This window comes from Vulpes lagopus, chromosome 4, assembly GCF_018345385.1.
Source record: "Vulpes lagopus strain Blue_001 chromosome 4, ASM1834538v1, whole genome shotgun sequence".
Taxonomy (NCBI): domain Eukaryota; kingdom Metazoa; phylum Chordata; class Mammalia; order Carnivora; family Canidae; genus Vulpes; species Vulpes lagopus.
The window spans coordinates 13,581,140-13,603,010 of record NC_054827.1 but is presented as its reverse complement, the minus strand read 5'-3'; the positions used below and the strand labels follow the sequence as shown (position 1 = coordinate 13,603,010).

At 39.0% G+C, this 21,871-nt stretch overlaps 1 protein-coding gene across 7 annotated transcripts in view; it reads right to left on the bottom strand.

Annotated features, from left to right (window-relative positions):
• Positions 1–21,871, bottom strand: part of PRIMPOL (primase and DNA directed polymerase) — a 56,606-nt gene that overhangs the window by 17,998 nt on the left and 16,737 nt on the right. For all 7 annotated transcript variants that reach the window (XM_041753873.1, XM_041753876.1, XM_041753872.1 and 4 more), the window contains 4 exons: positions 16,755–16,852; positions 15,734–15,863; positions 10,020–10,167; positions 3,677–3,964 (listed from right to left, as the gene is read on the bottom strand). In XM_041753873.1, the coding sequence (XP_041609807.1) occupies positions 3,677–3,964; positions 10,020–10,167; positions 15,734–15,863; positions 16,755–16,852 (664 nt within the window). The remainder of the gene's footprint in view (positions 1–3,676; positions 3,965–10,019; positions 10,168–15,733; positions 15,864–16,754; positions 16,853–21,871) is intronic.

The following is a 21,871-nucleotide window of genomic DNA, read 5'->3' as shown; positions in this document are numbered from 1 at the left end:
TAGATGCTGAAAAGGCGTATGATAAAATTCAACAACCACTTACGGTTAATAACTCTCAACAGAGTAAACATAGAGGAAACATACCTCAACATAATAAAATCTATATGTGACACACGCATAGCTAACATTATACTCAGTGGTGAAAGCTGAAAGGTTTTCCTCTAAGATCAGGAACAAGACAAGAATGCCTGCTCTCATCACTTTCATCAACATGGTATTGGATGTCCTAGCCAGAGCGATAGACAAGAAAAGAAATAAAAGGCGTCCAAATTGGAAAGGAAGATGTGAAACTGTCACTATCTGCAGATGTATATGTATAGAAATGTATATGAACAAAACCCCAGAGACTCCACCAAAAAATTTTAGAATGAATTCAGTCAAGTTGAAGGATACGAAATCAACAACACAGAAAACTGCTGCATTTCTACACAACTAATAACAGACTATTAGAAAAAGAAATCAAGAAACAATCGTATTTTTAAAAATCCCATTTACAATTGCACTGAAAAGAATAAAATATCTGGGAATAAATTTAACTAAGGAAGTGAAAGACCTTTACTCAAAAAACTATAAAAAAAAAAACACTGATGAAAGAAACTGAAGATGACACAAATAAATGGAAAGATATTCTCAGCTCGTACAATGGAAGAATATTGTTAAAATGCCCATAGTACCCAGGGCAAGCTATGATTTAGTGCAATCCCTATCAAAATTCCAATGGCATTTTTTTTTTAAACAGAACTGAACATTCTAAAATTTGTACCAAATACAAAAGATCCAGAATGGCTGAAACAACCCAAAGAGCGAGCTGCAGGCATCGTGCTTCCTGATTTCAAACTACATCACAGTGCTACAGGAATTAAAACAGTATGGGATTGACAATAACAGACACAGAACAGTGGAAGAGAACAAAAAGCAAAGAAATAAATCAAGAATATAAGTTCAATTAATTTACAACAAAAGAGCCAAGAATACAATAGGGAAAGAACAGTCTCTTCAGTAAGAGGAGTTGGGAAAACTGGACAGCCACATGCAAAAGAATAAAACTGTACTACTTTCTCACACCATACACAAAAATTAACTTGAAATGAATTAAAGACTTGAATATAAGACCTGAAATCATAAAACTCTTAGAAAATAGGTAGTAAGCTTGACATAGATCTTGGCAATGGTGTGTTAAATTTGACACTAACAACAAAGGCAACAAAAGCAAAAATAAACAGGATGTCATCAAAGGAAAAAGCTTCTGCAGAGAAAGGGAACCATCACCAAAATGAAAAGGCTATATACTCAATGGGAGAAAATATTTGCAAGTCATATATCTGATAAGATGTTAATAGCCAATATATATGAAGAACTCATACAACTCCACAGGAAAGAAAATCTGATTAAAAAACAGGCAGAAGATCTGAATAGATGTGTCTCCATAGAAGACATACAGATGGCCAACAGATGTTCAACATCCCTAATCATCAGGGAAATGCAAATCAAAACCACAATGAGATACCACCTCACATCTGTCAGAATGGTTGGTATCAATAAGACAAGAAATAGCAAGTGTTGGCAAGAGTGTAGAGTAAAGGAACACTTGTGCACTATTAGGAATGTAAATTGGTGCAGTCACTTTGAAAAACTTCCATAAGTTCCTCAAAACATTAAAAATAGAACCTCCACGTGATACAGCAATTCTACTTCTGGGTATTTATCTGAAGAGAATAAAAAAACACTAATTCAAAAAGATATACGTATCACCATGTTCACTGCAGCATTATTTGTAATAGCCAAGATACAGAAACAAACTAGTAACAGATGAATAAAGAAAATGAATAAAAAAAATATATAGGTATCTCCACAAAATGGAAATAATCATTAAAAAGAGAGAAAATCCTGTCATTTTTTTTTTAAGTTTTTATTTATTTGAGAGACAGAGAGTGAGCACAGAGGGAGAAGGAGAGGCTGACTTCCCACTGAGCAAGAAGCCTGATGCAGGGTTAAGTCCTAGGAGCCTGAGATCATGACCCGAGCTGAAGGCAGAGGCTTAACCAGCACCCCAAATCCTGCCATTTGCAACAATATGGCTGGACCTAAAGGGTATTATGCTAAGTGAAATAAATCAGAAAGGGAAAGACAAATACTGTATCACTTATATATAGGATCTAAACATTTAAAAAAAACCCAAGCCAATAAATACAGAGAATAGACTGGTGGTTGTTTGAGGTGGGGAGGTGGGGGCAGGCCAATGGGTAAAGGGAGCCAAAAAACAAAAACTTCACTTATATGTAAGCATGCAATGTACAGCATGCCACACACAGTTAGTAACACTGTATTGCATATTTGAAAGTTGTTAAGAGAAAATCTTAGAAATTCTCACTATAAGTAAAAAATTCTGTAACTATTTATGGTGATGGACGTTAACTAGAGTTATTGATCATTTTGCAATATATACAAATACCAGATCACTACGTTGTACACCTGAAACTAATGTAATGTGGTATGTTAATTATCCCTCAATAAGAAAAATTAAGGCAGAAAAAAAAGCTCACCTTCACGTAAACAAAAATAAAAATGAAAAAAAAAAAAGAAACAATTATTTCCTATCAGCTGTAAGCACAATAAAAGCAATATATAAATTAAAGTAGAGTTGGCATGAAAGAATGCCACATGTAGAAACAGAAACAAGATTATTTGGGGGTAACCCTCCTCTTTAAATAAATAGAGAAGCTGGGAAAATCCTCTAGGAAAAAAAGTCGGAGACTGCTGAGGAGCTTCCAAGGCAGTGAGGATTTCTGATGCCAAAATCTCAAAGGAAGGAGGCATCAAAAAAAAACAAATGTTGCTCTCGCCTCACTACGTGAGCACGCGACGAGAAGACAGTGATCTGTAAACCAGGGCAGGGCCTTCACCAGAACCCACCCATGCTAGCACCCTGATTTTGCACTTCTATCCTCCACAACTGTGAGAAATAAATGTTGGCTATTTAAGCAAAATCAATCAATCAACCAAATACCTAGAATAAAGCTAACAAAAGATGTGTAACTTCTCTATTAGACAACTATAAAACACTGAGAGAAATAAGAGAACATCTATGTTAGTAGAACGACAAGTCATGTTCATGAACTGGAACAACTAAATACCGTAAAAATGTCACTTCTCCCCAAGTTGATTTATAGATTCAATACAAACTAAAAAAAAAAAAAAAAAAAAGCTGATGAAATGACCCCTGCCACTAAATGCAAAGTTCTTCATCGAAGAAACCACTGGCCCCATTTTGCCACATAAAAGTACCATTTTTATATTGTGTCTGTTTTTAATATTTACTTTGTCTAATTAAACACCTCTCACCAGAATTAGAGAGCACTGGTCCAACTGTCCCTGGTCAAGCCTCCCTTGACACAAATCCTCTGGATATTTCAGGGGCAGTGCCAGCTACAATGAGTCTCTTTTGGAACTCAGGGCAGCCTGGGGCTTATGTCCCCCAGAGACCTCTGTAAGATCTCTGGGCAGAAGCCCAGCCTGGTCCTTGCACTTGGCTCACTGATCACATTCTGCTAGTGATTCCATGGTCACTATGGATGAGTGATGGTCACAAGAATCCTAAACAAAGTGACAAATGGGTACTGACAGGTCTCTTGGGGAGGGACACAAGGACAGCCTAATAGCCGTCAATTTTACTTACCGAGGTCTACAAAAAGATGCTTTTCTCCTGTGTTATTCTTCACGACTAAAAATGATAGATCAGGACTGCTTTGCTTAGCTGACCCCAGCCTCTCCCATTCCCTTGAATCCAATGTCCAGTTCTCTCCTCTATCTTTATCTGAGGACATTTTGCTAAAGGCAATCCGTTGTTTAACTGGTGTTTCAGGAAAATGGGAAAATCCAGGGCCTGGTGTCTCTGAAGTACTATCATCATCTTCACTGGCAATTAAGTGAAAAGCAGGCTGCAAAATTTTTCTCACAAAATTACCTAAAAGAAAAAATATTAGGATTAATCTAATTATTTTCTACAAACTGTAACTCAAAACAATTTTATTGTGGTAAGGCTTTTTTTTTCCGACTTCTGGTTTTAAAATGGAGTTATTACAAACATAGTTCTCCTGTCACTTCCTTCCTCTTGTGCAATCTTTTACTTTTTCAATTCCCACTGATGGGTAGCTTGGTGTCATGTATAATAAATAGCTCATCAAACACTCCCCCAGGGCTGCCTGGGTGGCTCAGTGAGTTAAGTTTCTGACTCTTGATCTCAGCTCTTTTTTTTTTTAAGATTTTATTTATTTATTCGTGAGAGACACGCACAGAGAGAGAGAGAGAGAGGCAGAGACACAGGCAGAGGGAGAAGCAGGCTCCACACAGGGAGCCCGATGTGGGACTCGATCCCAGGTCTCCAGGATCAGGCACTGGGCTGAAGGTGGTGTTAAACCGCTGAGCCACTCAGGCTGCCCCTCAGCTCAGGTCTTAATCTCAGGGTTGAGAGTTTAAGCCTTTTGTTGGGCTCCACACTGGGCATGGAGCCTACTTAAATACAAAAAACAACAACAACAACAAAAAAAACTGCACCAAAAAACTGCTAGAACTAATACATGAATCCAGCAAAGTCACAGGATAGAAAATCATTGTACAGAAATCTGTTGCTTTTCTATACACCAACAATAAAGTAGCAGAAAAAGAAATCAAGGAATCAATCCCATTTATAATTATACCAACAACAATAAGATGCCTAGGAATAAACCTTAATTAAAGAGGTAAAAGACCTGTACTTTGAAAACTACTGAACACTGGTGAAAGAAATTGAAGAGAACAGAAGGAAACTGAAAAACATTCCATGCTTATGGATTGGAAGAACATTGTTAATGTGTCTGTACTACCCAAAGCAATCTACACATTTAATGCAATCTCTATCAAAATAACACTAGCATTTGTCACAGAGCTAGAACAAACAATCCTAAAATCTGTATGGAACCACAAAAGACCCCAAATAGCTGGAGTGATCCTGAAAAATAAAACCAAAGCTGGTGGCATCACAATTCTGGATTTCCAGCTCTATTACAAAGCTGTGATCATCAAGACAGTATGGTATTGGCAAAAACAGACATAGATCAGTGGAACAGAATAGAAAACCCAGAAATGGACCCACAATTTAATGATCCACTAATCTTCAACAAACCAGGAAAGAATATCCAATGGAAAAAAAAAAAAAAGAGTCTCCTCAACAATAGATGGTGTTGGGAAAACTGGATAGCAACATGGATAAGCATGAAACTGGACCATCTTCTTATACCATATACAAAAATAAGTTCAAAATGAATGAAAGACTTAAATGTGAGGCAGGAAACCATCAAAATCCTAGAGAACACAGGCAGCAACCTCTTTAACTTCGGCTGTAGCAACTTACTAGACATACTGCCAGAGGCAAAGAAATGAAAGCAAAAATGCACTATTAGGACTTCATCAAGATAAAATGCTTCTGCACAAGCGAAGGAAACAATCAACAAAACAAAAAGGCAACCTATGGAATGGGAGTAGATATTTGCATATGACATATCCAATAATGGATTAGTGCCCAAAGTCTATAAAGAATTTATCAAACTCAACACTCAAAAAACAAATAATCCAGGGGCACCTAGGTGGCTCAGTTGTTGAGCATCTAGCTCGAACTACTAGTGGTCCTATCTTTACCAAGAAAAGATGATATGACAATCCAGGACTTTTTCAACTCTCATATATTATTCATACATAAACTCAAGCAATAATTTGGGTAAGTTGCTTTATGTACAACAAAACTGGAGAAATGCAGAAACTTAATTTTAATTTCTAAAATTGCTATTGTTTGGGTTTGGCACTTTACTTACCAGGCAGCTTAAACTTTTCAATCACATGACTCAGACACTCTAAATTCAAATTTCTCTTTCTCCCAATTAACTACTCTCTGCTCAATTGAAACAAACCTAGCAGCTTGTAAAACACCGTACATCAAATGAAAGCAAAAGCATTGGATCCTTGCAATGATAAACAGGCAAATTATCTCTGGAGCGAGGGAAATGAGGATAAATACTGAGTAAAAAGAAATCATGACATAGCACACAGGCCAACAAAGCGATACAAACGTAAATTGGTAAAGTTCATGTTCCTGGAAATGTAAAATGCCACCTACTTGACGTGAGGCAGTATGAGAAGTGAAGACATGGCTGCAGAACCACCTGCACAGGTGCACCCTGCCTTCAGCAGGGTGCTAACATGGCCAGGATACGATGACAGTATCCCCACCATGAATTCCGACACAGGCTTCCAGCAAACTGCTCTGCTTCTACTTCCCTTCCCCAATCTGGTCACCCTCGCCCTTATTGTTAATACGGGGACAGGGATTTTATTGGCTGGGAATAACTCAAAAGAAGGTATCAATCATAGGGATCTCAGGCCCTATGGCAGGCTGGCAGAGGTGTATTTTAGGCAGATCAAATTTACACGTTTTGCAAACATTCTATGAGCTCTTACCCTTACTCTAATTCTGCTTTCTAAAGGGCTGACAATGAGAACTGGAAATGTCACCAAGACATGCATGCAGGGGCGGGAACTGAATGGGAAATCTTGGACTAATTTGTCACCTCTGCAGCTCCAGTTCTGGCAGTTCATAATTCTGGAGGAAAGAAAGTTCCAACCCCATTGCCCCCCAGTCAGCCTCAAACCTGTATCTATCTCCACACTTTTGTGTGTGCTGTTCTGGCAGGAAAGCCCTTCTTTGTTTATGTGATGGAATCAAATTTAAAGCCAGCTTGAATGTCATCTGCTTTCAGAGGACGTCTTTAGCAGAGGCTGCTAGTTACCTGACAAATTTCTATTCTTCTTCCCTAGCAACAGATCTCAATGTTTAGCCTTATGGTCAGGAGCCTTAGAGCAGACTCTGAGGAATAAACAGAATTAAAGAAATACCTTACTTAAGATTCTGCAGAGTGGAGAGCCTGGCTCTAGAGCCCACTTCACAGTCTTCCATTCAGCAAATAGTTATCAAATTCCTACTCGTATTTCATTGCTGTTGTACTACTGCTCCATTACTAATATTACTGATAAAGATATTATTATATGCTAACCTCTGAAATAAAAATGAATGAGAAACAGTCCATGCCAGAGGCGCCTGTGTGGATCAGGTGGTTGGGTGTCTGGCTCTTGATTTTGGCCCCAGGTCATGATCTTTGAGTTGTGGGATGGAGCTCCGAGTCCGGCTTCACACTTGGCACACAGTCTGCTTGAGATTCTCTCCCTCTCCTCCTGCCCCTCCCCCTCACTCACACTCTCTCCCTCTCAGATGAATGAATAAAATCTTTAAACAAAACAAAACAAAAATAGTCCCGGCCATCAAGAAAAATTAAGTGGAACATAAATAAAAAGACCAAACAACAACAACATAGGAAACCACCTCGGGAAGTGCTGAATGCTCTGGTGCGAGAAGCCCTGGCCTCTCTGAAACCAAGAACAAATGCTACCCTGGTCTTAGGGTTCAGGATGTGATGGAAATGGCCTCTCATTTGACGATATCTACACTGAGTCTTAACAGACCAGGTCATTGGAGTACGCCTTTCAGACAGCATGTCAAAAAGTGCAAAGGCCCAGGGACTAGAGAATATATAGCTCCACAGGAACTAAATGCAAGATAGAGTGAGAAGGCCTAGTTTGGGCCAGGACTGGTCCTTGCAGTGCTCATTACAGCTGCGGGATGCCCTGCAGCAACAGACCATCAGGAAACTTTGAAAAAAAAAATAAAGGTATATTGCTTACGAGACCTGAAAATTACACTGCAGGACTGAGGCCACACAGCAAGGCCTAGGGTAGCGGGCACCTGCACAGGCCACAGGCTGGGGTTCTGCTTTGACTAGGGTTGAGGGTGGAGCCCTAGGGTTTCCCAGGCACACACCGTATTGGTGAATCTGAAACATAAGAGCAGGAATTTATTTTTTATTTATTTAAAAAAAATTTTTTTTAAAGATTTTATTTATTTATTCATGAGAGACACACATTTGTCTCTGCCTGAGACACAGAGACACAGGCAGAGGGAGAAGCAGGCTCCACACAGGGAGCCTGACGTGGGACTCAATCCCGGGTCTCCAGGATCAGGCCCTGGGCTGAAGGCGGTGCTAAACTGCTGAGCCACCTGGGCTGCCCCAAGAGCAGGAATTTAAAGCAAGGAAGAGGAAACAAGTGGCCCCAAAGGTCTGTTACTGAAATCAATCAAGATTTCTGAATCTAAAAGGCCTCTGTGTGGGGAAGGGGCCTGGCAGTGTTTATTGAGATAGTGGACTTTGACATGAATGCCTCGGCAATCAAAGCTGAGGTCAGGCACAAGCATCATTACAACAAAACATAACAAAAAACACCGTCAAGGTCTACACCACAAGGGTTAGGTGGTGTGAGAGGCTAGAGCGCAACAGGCCTCTGTGCACACAGAGACAGCTGGACATTTTCCAGAAGGTAGTAAGCAATCCTTCAAGGGCATGAGGCACATCAGTGGTATAATCCCAACACTCCAGCAGCTAACTAAACAAGTAATCGGAGAGAAAACAGCTCAGAGAGGACATCGACATTTCCACTTGAGTAGTTGGTTAGATGGTGGATACTGAAATACCTATCACAGGAGAAAGAGCAAGTCTAAGGGAAAATGGGGAATGTGGCTTAGGAATGCTGAGTTTAGGACACCTGGATGTCTCAGCAATTTAATGCCTGCCTTCGGCTCAGGGTGTGATCCTGGAGTTTCAGGATTGAGTCCCACATCGGGCTCCCTGCATGCAGCCTGCTTCTTTCTCTCCCTATGTCTCTACCTCTCTCTCCGTGTTTCTCTCATGAATAAATAAAATCTTATATAAATAAATAAATAAATAAATAAATAAAGCAAGCTGCATTTGAAGTATCCATGTGGGAATATTTAAGATGCAGCTGTCTGTATGGGTCTGGCAGCATGGAGGACAGTCTTGGCTGAAGATGAAGACTTAGGTCATCAACACATGGATGGTGATCAGTCATGAGAGTGGATGATAATAAAGGTTATGGGTAGAGCGAACAGAGGGATAAGGATACAGTCTACAATTATCAGTATCTAAGGGATGAAAGAAAAATGGAAGGCACGTCCAACCATGCAACACAAAACAGGGCAGTAATAGGAGGCTCTCATACTTGGCAAACTAGGCCACGTGACCTAGCATTAATCTAATTTAGCAATTAGGTTCCTCACTCCTATGCTAGTCCTTTAGCGACTATGTTCGCCTTTTCCCCCAGATCCCCCTGAAACTATCAAACAAATGTAGTTCTGAAATGGATTACCTATTACCTGAACTTCAGTCATTCATCTGACATTTAGACCTAGAAATATTTGCTCAACTGCTGCTTTGATAAACACTTGGGATTTGGGCTTCTATTTAGACCTTGATTCTCAGTGTTCCCATTTGCCTATTTCCCCTTCAGACTGACTTCATTTGATGCCTGGGCCTGCATCTCTCCATGTCCAATCCCAGACAAACACTATCTTATACTCTCAAGCTTACAAACAGAGATGTTTTTCCAATCCTGAGGTTCAGCCTGGAGCAATAAACAATAAAAAAGCCTCTCCAGATGTGACCTGGAGCCCAAGGCCCAGTACTTATGAACTAAAAGCTAGGGCTAAAGCAAGGATCCAGGTCGGATGCATTTCACGTAGGACCTGAATTAGACCTCTCGTGCATTACTCAGAAAACTGCTGCAATGACTTCTGTTAGAGTAGAAACCAGTACCAGGCAATGCATGGCCATCCAACAGCTCTAGCAAGAGCCACTAATGCCAAGGACATCCTGAGTAGGCTAATGTGTCTAAAATGTGTCTAGAAGGGGAAGGTCGGTCTAGAAGTAAAGGCAAATCCTGAAGATGTGAAAAATCACATTTCATTATTTAGGATAGGTTACTAACCACAAAACCCAGCAAATATTTACAAAACTTTAAGAGGAAAAGGAAAATATGAGGATTTTAATAAAATCCTGTGACTTTTTAAAAAACAGTATACTTACCAACATGAATGTTATCTTTAAATGCCACATTGTGGAGCTGAAATATTAGATGGCGGCTAAATTTTTCATCAGTGCTGGAATCCAAGTTGAAAACATCTTCGGCTGAACAATCAACCCTGTATAGCTCTTGGAGTGCTTTACAAACATGCTAGAAACATAAGGAAAATATAAGTAACATTTCAAACCGTTTTACAATTTTTCCATGAACAAAATTCAAATATCTTGGTACAACTCTAACTCATTTTTTATTTTCTTATCTGAATACTTACTATGTAACAACTTCACCACATTACTGATGTATAGAAATATTTAAATTATTATATGTGTTTATGTCCATAAAGTCACAGGCTCTAAGCAATAAGGACTTCCTAAAATTCGAACACTTTATCTTCAATATTTATCCCATCTAAAATCACAATAGAAATACTTCTTTTTAAGCATCTCTTTAAATATCACCTACAAGTGATATTTCACTTGAAAAAGTTACTAATTCCACTTTTCATAGCTTTAGTTTTCGGGAGCTTCCTCATATGTACTGAGTCAAAATCTACCTCTAAGTATACAGCCCTCTGGAGCTAGCTCCTGCCAATTGAAGGCAGATACACATTATAAGCAGGCAGCAAATGCAGGTACAGGTGCACAACATTTAGAATCAGAAAGACCTAGGTTTGAGTACTGGCTTTGCCACTTACCAGCTCTGTGACTTTGGTCAAGTCTAAACCTTATACTCCTCGGTTGCAAAATGGGATAATAATCTGACCTAACTTTTGGGATTGTTGTAAGGAGTAAATGACAAGATGAGAGTAAAGAGTTAGTACTGTGCTTGGCATAGGTACCTGCTTAAAAGCATTAGCTGGGCAGCCACAAAACAGCTCACTTCTCCTGAAACTTTAGTCTTCTCACTTGCAAAATGAAGTCACTAAGAACCACCATACATGTCATCTTGACATTAGCAAAATGCTTATAAATTGCCAAACACAGGACATCTGGGTGGCTCAGTGGCTGAGTGTTTGTCTTCGGCTCAGGGTGTGATCCTGGGGTCCTGGGATCAAGCTCCACATCGGGCTCCCCGTGGGGAACCTGCTTCTCCCTCTGCCTATGTCTCTGCCTTTCTCTGTGTGTCTCTCGTGAATAAATAAATAAAATCTTAAAAAAAAAAAAAAAAAAAAAAACTGCCAAGCACTTAGATACCTAACAGTTATAAATTGTATTAATTGATGTTATTTTGGCACTATTATAGCAACCCCTCCACACTCTCTGTATTCAATAAATTCTCACTTTTTCAGAGGCCTCTTCAATTTCCTTCTCTACCTCAAATTCCCCCTTCATACGCTATCACCATTCATAGCACTTAGACAGCTACCATCCTCTGTTCAGTTGTGTGATTATTTTGACCACAGTTTCCTCTCCATTACAGAGGCTACATCACACTATCTGTTCTCTCCTGCTTCTGTAGAGACAGGATACTGATTACCCAGATTCAAGGCCATCCAGAATAAAGACCACACTTCCCAGACTCCCTGGCAATGAGGTATGGCCACAAGACCAAGTTCAGGCCATTGGGATGTAAACAAAAGGAAAGCAGGTGACTTCTAAGTTTTATACTCCTAGAGGGGAGAGGCACGCCCGTCCCTTCACCATGTTCTGCTGACTGGAAAGCAGACATTGTGGTAGTGAGTCATGTGGACAATGTACATAAAGGCAACATTCAGGAATGAGTAGAGCAACAAGCTTAGTCTCTAACGTAATGGAGCCATATCCAGATACTACATGAGGGAGAAATAACTTTCTATCTTGTTTAAGCCACTTTAAGTTTTTATTATGGCAAACAGACTTATCCTCATTTGTTATCCTCCAATAGACTATAAATTCTATGAAGGCAGAAACCATGTCTCTGTGGGTTAAACCACTATATTCCTCATGTCTATGCATCCTGACACTTAATAGAGGCTGAAACATTTTTGATAAATGAAAAAATTCAAGTTTTGTCCTTTGGAGCTATACAGAACAAATGCAGTGACTCCATAAGTTAAACAAACAAAATTTAATCCTCAGTATCTAAGTTAACCTTCCTAAATTTTAAATAAAAATTTGAGACATTTAAATATTAGAACCATAAACTCCAGAAGTTAAAAATATGATTATTTGAGCAATGTTACCTGTCAGCATAGTGTTAAAAATGCACTGGCACCAGAGTTGATTCCATTTGGCAGAAGGGGCTTACTAAAATTTGTCAGTTAGGTCATGGACTCAAGGGGTGACATGTTATCACTAGCTATTATTAGTCAGTTACTTCTTAACCATCTGTTAAGAGCTAATCTTGTTGTTTTTTTTTTTTAAGATTTTATTTATTCATTAGAGACAGAGAGACAGAGGCAGAGACACAGGCAGAGGGAGCAGCAGGCTCCATTCAGGGAGCCCAAAGTGGGATTTGATCCCAGATCCCCAGGATCACGCCCTGGGCTGAAGGCAGACACTCAACTGCTGAGCCACCCGGGCTGCCCTGGTAAGAGCTAATCTAACTTATTCCTCTTCACAAGGAGACTCAAAAGGAAAAGTGCTTACTGGATTAGACACTTGTTATACAAAGTAACCAATAAGTGAAATTAATCTCCATGTAACTATTTACTAGTTAAGATAATATTACTTAAATATTAGAAAATAATATTACTTAAAATAATCCTGGGGTGCCTGGATTAAGCACCCACCCTTTGTTCAACTCAGGTCGTGATCCCAGGGTTATGGGATGGAGCCTTCAATTCTGCTGAAGATCCCTCTCCCTCTGCCTCTCCCCCTGCTCATAGAGGTGCACATACTGCTATACCCAGCAAGTAAGCCCAGTGTGTAGAGACTGATACAAAAGACCACAAATAGATAAAGCGATCTTAAGAACAAAGAATAAGGCTGGAAGTATCACACTTCCAGATTTCAAACTATACCACACAGCTATAGTAATCAAAACAGTATGGTACTGGCACAAAAGTGTACACATAAATCAATGAAACAGAATAGAGAGCCCAGAAATAAACCCACAATTAATTGGCCAATTATTCTACAATGAAGAAGGAAAGAATATACAATGGATAAAAGACAGGGTTTTCAATAAATAGTGCTAGGAAAACTGAACAGCTACATGCAAAATAATTTGCTTTCTTACATCATATACAAAAATAAACTCAAAATGGATTAAAGATCTAAACTGAAGACCTGAAACCATAAAACTCCTTGAAGAAAATATAGGCAATAATCTCTTGGACATTCACCTTAGCATTATTTTTTGGATCTGTCTCCTCAGGTAAGGGTAACAAAAGCAAAAATAAACAACTGGGACTACATAAAACTAAACAGCTTTTGCACAGTGAAGGAAACCATCAACAAAAGAAAAACACAACCTACTAAATGGGAGAAGATATTTACAAATGATCTATCTAAAAAAAAAAAAATCTATCTGATAAGGGATTAATATCTAAAATATATAAAGAACTCCTATAACTGAACACACACACACACACACACAAAAAAAAAAACCCACCTGATTTTTAAAATGTGCAGAAGACCAGAATAGATAGACCTTTTTCCAAAGACATACACATGGTCAACAAACACAGGAAGAAATGCTTAACATTACTAATCATCAGGGAAATGCAAATCAAAACCACAATGAGGTATTACCTTGCACAAGCCAGAACAGCTATCAAAAAGACAAGAAATAACAAGTACTGGCAAGGATGTAGAGAAAAGGGAACTCTTGGGCACTGTTAGTGGGAATGTAAATTGGTGCAGGCTCTATGGAAAACAGTATGGCGATTTCTCCAAAAGTTAAAAATAGAACTACCAATTCCATTCCTGGCTATTTACCCAAAGAAAACAAAAACACTAATTCAAAAAATGCACTCCCATGTTTACTGCAGCATTATTTCCCCTAGCCAAGATATGGAAGACACCTAAGTGTCCAGTGATAGATAAATGGATAAAGAAGATGTGGTGTATATAAAATCACTCAGCCATGAAAAAGAATAAAATTTTGCCATTTGCTAGCACCAGTATTATGCTAAGTGGAATAAGTCAAACAGGAAAAGTTAAATACCACATGGTTTCACTTATCCGTGTAATCTAAAAAACCAAACAAACCAAAACAGACTCAAAAATCCACAGAGAGCAAACTGTGGATTCAAGAGAGGAGGAAAGTAGGAATATGGGACTAATAGGTGAAGAAGATTAAGAGATACAAACTTGCAGTTATAAAATAAAAAAGTCGCAGGCATATATGCAGGGAACATAGTCATTAATATTATAATAAGTTTATATGGTTATAAATGGAAACTAGACTTACCATGGTGAATAATACATATAAATGTTGAATCATTGTCATACCCCTGAAACTAATAGTATTAGATGTCAATTATATTTCATAATGAAAAAATAAACCTAAGGGGAGGGGAAATCAAGAGAAAGCTAACATTTCATGATTTTTTTTTAAGTATTTGCATACATTTTTCCAATTTTTTTTTAAATAGAGTGATTCAACATAATCAGCAGATACTCTTTATCAAAAACATTTTGAGATACATTTTTAAAGTTATAAGACATGTCATCTGTAGTTAAAATCTAAAAAAAAAAAAATTAAGGGGTGTCTGGGTGACTCAGTCAGTTGAATGTCTGACTCTTGATTTCAGTGGTCATGATCTCAGGGATTCTCTCTCTCCCTCTCTCTCTTTCCCATCCCCCACACTCTCTCTCTAAAAAAAAAGAAAAAAAAAATAAGGGATGCTCGGTGGCTCAGTCGGTTAGGCATCTAATTCTTGATTTCAGCCCAGGTTGTGATCTCGGGGTTGGGTGATGGGGACCCACATCTGGCTCCGTGTTCAGTGCAGAATCTGCTTGGGATTCTCTCTCTCCCTCTGCCCCTCCCCTGGCTCACTCAATTCTTTCTCTCAAAATAAAAACTTAAATTAAAAAAAATTTTTTTAAAGGAAAAGACAAAACAAATTAATAATAAACATTAATATCTACTTTGAACCCAAACAATAGCTAATATGTACTAAAATCTTAAAGGTTTTATAAACAAACATTAATAGACTTTAGTTGAATGAGCCCATATTATTTCTTCTGTTAGTAACTTCCTGGTTGACACTGCTAAATCAAAAACATATACTAGAATTACAGTCTTTTCTCTTTGCTAAAAACAGTAACTATATTTCTAGGCCATAATTTTTACCAATAGTATAGGACCTGGAATAGGAGTTAAGACCTAGACCTTTTTAGACCTTCGCTTCCTCATTTGTGATGGTGTAAGGCAAAATAATTTCCAGAATTTCTTCTAGGATAAAAATTAGCATATAATTATTCATCTAAGTTTTCCTGAAATTCATGTCAGTACCTGATTTTTAAAATAAAAATGACTTTGCTTAACTTTTACCAGAGTCAGCTACTTGTTATACAGAGAGTTAATATGTAATTTAAAAATAGAAAGTTTCCAATCTGTCACCTTTCTCAAGCCTATCTTTTACAGAAATGTGCTAACATCACAATATGTATGGACCTAATGTTTTAGAAGTTTACTCAGGGAAGTCATATTAAGAAAGGAAAGTCAAAAGGAAGAGAAGGTGAAACACAGAACCCAAATATTGCATAGGCTGGGTTCATTTACTGAATGAATAAGTTAATGAAGAGAGATACAGATATAAAGAGAAAAACCTGAATCTGAAATTTACCTCAATAAGTAATGCAACCATCTTTTTCCCGTCAGCTTCTGGATTCGCAAGTTTGTTATATTCCAAATCAAAATAAAGCTTGCACACAGCATTTTCAGGAATGACTTCATAGCAGTGTAAGAGATTTGTTCTGAATTGAAATAACTCAATATTGTTAGGTTTACATCTTATACCTTTTAAATCACAGTAGTTGATCTTATAACTCAAGATGCTGCATTAAGTGTGATTTAATGACATATAACTATGGCATGATGAAGATACGGCACAGTGAACTGCTCACCGTAGGATAATGGATCATATTATTCAGAGCTTCCATCATAGATGTAACAATCATATTCTGTAACATTATTTAACTTGAACATATGGTCAACCTCATGCTGTTATTTATTCATAGATAATTTTGACATTGTATGACACTTCTTTTGTTTTTGGTGTCATGATAGAACAAATCTTGTCTGAGAAAAGAACTTCCTTTCTCAAACTGGAATCCCAGAATCACATATATTTTTGGGATTCAATAAGTTTTTTATGAGAGTTTTTAAGTTTTGTATTTTCATTAGGAAAACAGTATTTTAAAAATCAGCTAAAGACATATTCTGAATCACCTGACTTCAGTGAACTTTCAATGCTCATGTATGGATCAAGAGATAGGACTTTAACACGGATAAATAAGAATAGATATTGGCTCAGTTAATAAATGATGACTTGTTCTAAGTGAAGGCCAGATGGCATCCAATAGAAATAAAAGGTTTGTAATTTGAACAAAAAGTGATGGGGGAATTGTGTCATCACATGTATAGGAACTCAAAACACACACACAATTGCACACTTTTCTCCCAGCACCTGGTAAAATCATTCAGGACTGCTATGACAAGAAAGCTCCAGAATTCAATTCTACTAGTAAAGAAGTAACCAATTGTGGGATTGAGAACTACAGCAGTTAATTCTACCAAAATTAATTTCACGAACATTACTAGATGAAGGAAATGTAAGTTTAATGTGTTGTCCTTTACAGACTTACCGGGATTTATAATAAAACCAAAGCTGAGCATAGGTTGTCACCAGGTAAATACGTTGTCCATCATCCACTTTGTATTCCAAAGCAAATACATGAACATCCTTTATAAAATCAAAAATAATGTTAAAAAATTAATAAAGTACAAATCCAAAATCAACTATCTAATCAATATTCATGAAGAATTCTATCACTTTGGAAAACTGAAATCTGAACATCTTTACTACTAAAAACAAAAATAATCATTACATCTAATGATTAAAAAAATCTATATTTAGTTTTATTCACTCAAGTAACACATGTTCAAAGGCATAAACAATTCAAATACCCAGATCAAAAAGAAAAAAGAGAAAAATCACTTTGCAATCACTCTAGCTTGACTTCCAATTATAGCTTTACTTGCTAGATTATGAAATTAAGCTTATTTTTAAAAGATATTTATTCATTTCAGAGAAAGCACGCATTAGAGGGAGGGGCAAAGGGAGAGAGTAAGAGAATCTCAAGCCAACTCTGCACTGAGTGTGTTGTCTGAATTGGGGCTTGATCTCACAACACGGAGATCACAACCTGAGCACAAACCAAGAGTCAGACGCTTAATCGACTGTGCCACCTGCGTGCCCCCATTTAAATTTATTTTTCAAAACAACTTAAATGTTATTATAAATGACTTGGGCTAAAATTAATAAATTTTCTAGTACATATAAAAACATGTGGGAAATAATTTTTTTTAAAGATTTTATTTATTTGCCCTTTCACGAAGATGGCACCGAAGGCAAAGAAGGAAGCCCCTGCCCCTCTCAAAGCTGAAGCCAAAGCAAAGGCTTTGAAAGCTAAGAAAGCAGTGTTGAAAGGCGTGCACAGTCACAAAAAAAAGATCTCCAAATCACTACATTCTGATGACCCAAGACCCTGCGTCTCCAAAGGCAGCCCAGATATCCTTGAAAGAGCGCCCCCAGGAGAAACAAGCTTGATCACTATGCCATCAAGTACCCCCTGACTACTGAGTCACCCATGAAGAAAATAGAAGACAACAACACACTTGTGTTCATTGTGGATGTCAAGGCCAATAAGCACCAGATCAAACAGGCTGTGAAGCAGCTCTATGACATTGATGTGGCCAAGGTCAACACCTTGATCAATCAGGCCTGATGGAGAGAAGAGAGTGTATGTTCGACTGGCTCCTGACTACAATGTTTTGGATGTTGGGATCCATCAACAAAACTGGGATCATCTAAACTGAGTCCTGCTGGTTATAAATCTAAATCTAACTTTTTTCACCATAAAAAAAAAAAGATTTTATTTGTTTATTTGAGAGAGAGAAAAAGAGATAGCATGAGTGGAGGGAGGAGCGGAGGGGGAGAGAAGGAGACTCTCTGCTGAGGAGGGAGCCTGACACAGGTCTTGATCCCAGAATTCTAAGATCATATAACCTGAGCCAAAGTCAGACGCTTAACTGAATGAGGCACCCCAGAAAAAAAAATTTTTTTAAGATTTTTATTTATTTATTCATGAGAGAGACAGAGACAGAGAGAGGCAGAGACACAGGCAGAGGGAGAAACAGGCTCCATAAAGGGAGCCTGACATGGGACTCAATCCCAGGACTCCAGGATCACGCCCTGGGCCGAAGGCAGGTGCTAAATTGCTGAGCCACCCAGGGATCCCCAGAAACAAAATTTTTAAGCAGCATATTTGCACGTTAATATTAAAAGCTTAAGTTTTAAAATGTTTACCTTTTAACAAGTAATAGTCTTTTCTATGAGAAACATTTTTTTAAAGATTTATTTTTATTCATATATGATAGACATAGAGAGAGAGAGAGAGAGAGAGAGAGAGAGAGAGAGAGAGGCAGAGACACAGGCAAAGGGAGAAGCAGGCTCCACGCTGGGAGCCCGATGTGGGACTCGATCCTGGGACTCCAGGATCGCGCCCTGGGCCAAAGGCAGGCGCCAAACCGCTGAGCCACCCAGGGATCCCAAGAAACATTTTTTTTAAAGGTTAACTGCTGTAGCACTTGATATAACCATTTGTAACTGCTGACACAAAGAGTTTCTTCTAATAAAGGGATACACAAGTTCTTTTCTTTCCATTTAGTTAACAGAAGCACTTAAGCCTATAAAGGAAATAAACTTCCATTTTCAGAAGTGAGATTTCAATGAGGGATTAAGTTACTGACATTAAAAATCTTCCTGAGATAAATTTTACAAATTCTGATTATTAAATTCATCAATCATACTCTTATTCTTTTTTATTCAAGATCAAATGAATCTGTCAGGATTTTAATTTCCAATACTTGAATTAATTAGGTTTACACAAAATGAGCACAAAAAGCTGTTATTATATTTCCTAAACTATTCTGATGAGATCTGAGTTAGTGTCTCTTTACAAGGGAAGGAAGAGTCTAAAAAACTTTAAGCAAGCTGAGTTTTTATGTAGTATCCAAGATCAGAATCATGATATATTTATGCTAGACTTCACATATGCACCTTTTCGTACTTCTTTATATTCCTCACAGTGCCAAACAAATGATGTGCAATACACATTTGTTTATTTTGAGCATCGCACCATTCAAGACTAGCAAATAGCAACCACTTCTTAACCCATGTACCTAATATGTTGGAAATTATTACTATAAATCCACTTGATTACTCCAAAGCACAAAAGGAGAGTGCAGAAAGTTAAATCCATGTTTGCTTTGGTGGTATGATTTAAGGCCCAGGGCTTATAATCTCTATAATATTTGAGACATTGTATTTTCCTATTGCTTCAATTCAATTTTCCTTCCTAATTTCATCCTTAAAAGTTTCATACTACACTCAGTCACTTCCTCCTATTTCTGGGGGTATTGGTTTTGTACTCCACGAAATCTAGTCATTCTATTGTTTTTCAATTCTGGGGATATGGTCATTCTTCCTGTAAGCACAGCTTCTTTTAACTGTCATCACATGAGAGCAAGACAAGGCTGAGTAGGATGCTGAGCTCGCCTCCCAGGGTCGCTGGGGAAACCACCACACATAAGGCAACTTGCTTTGAAAACAGCTGAAGACTGACCCCAAGAACAGATCTTCCATGGCTTAAGATGTAAAAAGAAGGCCACATCAAGAAGTGTAGGAGAGGCTAAAATGAAAATAGGAACCAAACCCCGGTACCGAGGCCCATAAGCAGAACGGTTAGCACAGGCATGGAAGTCCTCCCAGAAGAGAAAAAAATCAAGCCCCACATGGGGCATCCCTGTGCCTGGGGACCTGCAGCAAAAAGAGGGAGAAGGAATCCTGGAGTTCCCAATCCCTATTAGGTCTCATTCTGAAAATCAGCAGGACTTAACTCCTCCCAGAGACTCAGAGGCTCTGAGAAACAGACTCTATTCTTCAAGGGCCAGCACGCTACATTACTTGGTCCAAGAGCCAGCACACACCAGCAGCAGTTTGATTTTTTTTTAAGATTTATTTATTTATTTATGATAGACATAGAGAGAGAGAGAGGCAGAGACAAAGGAGGAGGGAGAAGCAGGCTCCATGCCAGGAGCCTGACGTGGAACTCGATCCCGGGACTCCAGGATCGCGCCCTGGGCCAAAGGCAGGCGCCAAACCGCTGAGCCACCCAGGGATCCCAGCAGCAGCAGTTTGAAGAGTGATTGGGCTATCATACACATGAAGATTCACTGACTAATTTTTGGACAAGTGCCAGAGGAACAAAGATAGGTAGGAGCTTCCTCTGGACATGCGAGTGCTAGCAGGTGCCATTTCCCTTGCCGTCCTCTGGCCTAGCTGGGGTCAGTCCTGACTCTTTGCCTACCTTCCCAGCAATGCTTGCCCCTGCTGTGTTCTCCAGCACACTGGTCCCATCTAACCTGCTTGCCCTGACAGGTGCTCATGGAAAGTGGCTCTTATCCCACCATACCCGGCAGACAGCATTGGTTGGGACCAGCATCCCCAAAAAGCAACAACCACTCCACCACACCCAACAGAGCCTCTGCCAGTATTGGCACCCTTCCAAAGCAAGTCCTGCCCCAGGCAGGTGAGGACCCAGCCCAGTCCACTGGATGGCCACAGCAGTTGCGGCCAGGCTCCTCAGCCAGATGCGTCAGGATTCACCCGGGCCAAGCAGCACACCTGCAGCAGCTACAGCCACACCCAGGCCTGTCTCCCAACAGCCCAGAGGGGCCGGCACTGTCCACCAGTGTGACTGCAGGAGTTGCAGCCAGTCATGAGAATCAGCTGATCTGGGGGGCCAGGATTGCCCACTAGTGCACCCAGAGTAGTCAAGGCCACAGTTACTGCTGACAGGAAGGCTGAGGACAAGCCCCAGCAACCAGGGTGCAAGCAGCAGCAGTCCAGTCACAACAGGAGGTCACATGCAGCTACAAGGGAACACCCCTAGAGTGACTGGTTCTTGTAACCAGTGGTGGTTGTGCTTCTGGGCCCCATAGGACACAAGTGACATAAAGCCACTACTCTGAAGACCAGGAGACAGAGCTGACCCACATAATACATAAAAACAAACACAGAAAGTCAGACAAAATAAGGAGACAGGGGACTATGTTCCCAACAAAAGAGTAAGACAAAATCTCAGAAAAAGAAGAAGAGATACACAACCTACCTGACAGTGCAAAGTAATGGTCATAAAGATGCCTACCAGACTTAGAAAATAAAACAAGACAAAATCAGAGTGGGAGACAAGCCGTAAGAGTCTCTTAACTATAGGAGACAAACTGAGGGTCACTGAAGGGGGGGGGGGGGTGTCCCTGGGCGATGGGCATTAAGGAGGGCACGTGGTGTGATGTGCACTGGGTATCATATAAGACTGATGAATCTCTGACCTCTACCTCTGAGACTAATGATACACTATGTTACTTAATTAAATTTAAATAAAAAATAAAATAAAAAGAACTTACAACTTAAAAAAAGAAAATGCTTCGCACACTTGAGAGAAGAGTGGATGTACTTTGAGAACTTCAACGAAGAAACAGAAGATGTAAAAGAGAAGGAATCAGAGCTAAAGTTTCCAGACAAAATTTAAAAGAGTTCATCACTGCTAAACTGGCCTTGCAACAAATGTTAAAAGGATTTCTTTAAAAGGAAAGGAAAAGAATACAACGAGAAGAAATTATTAAAGGGAAAAATTTC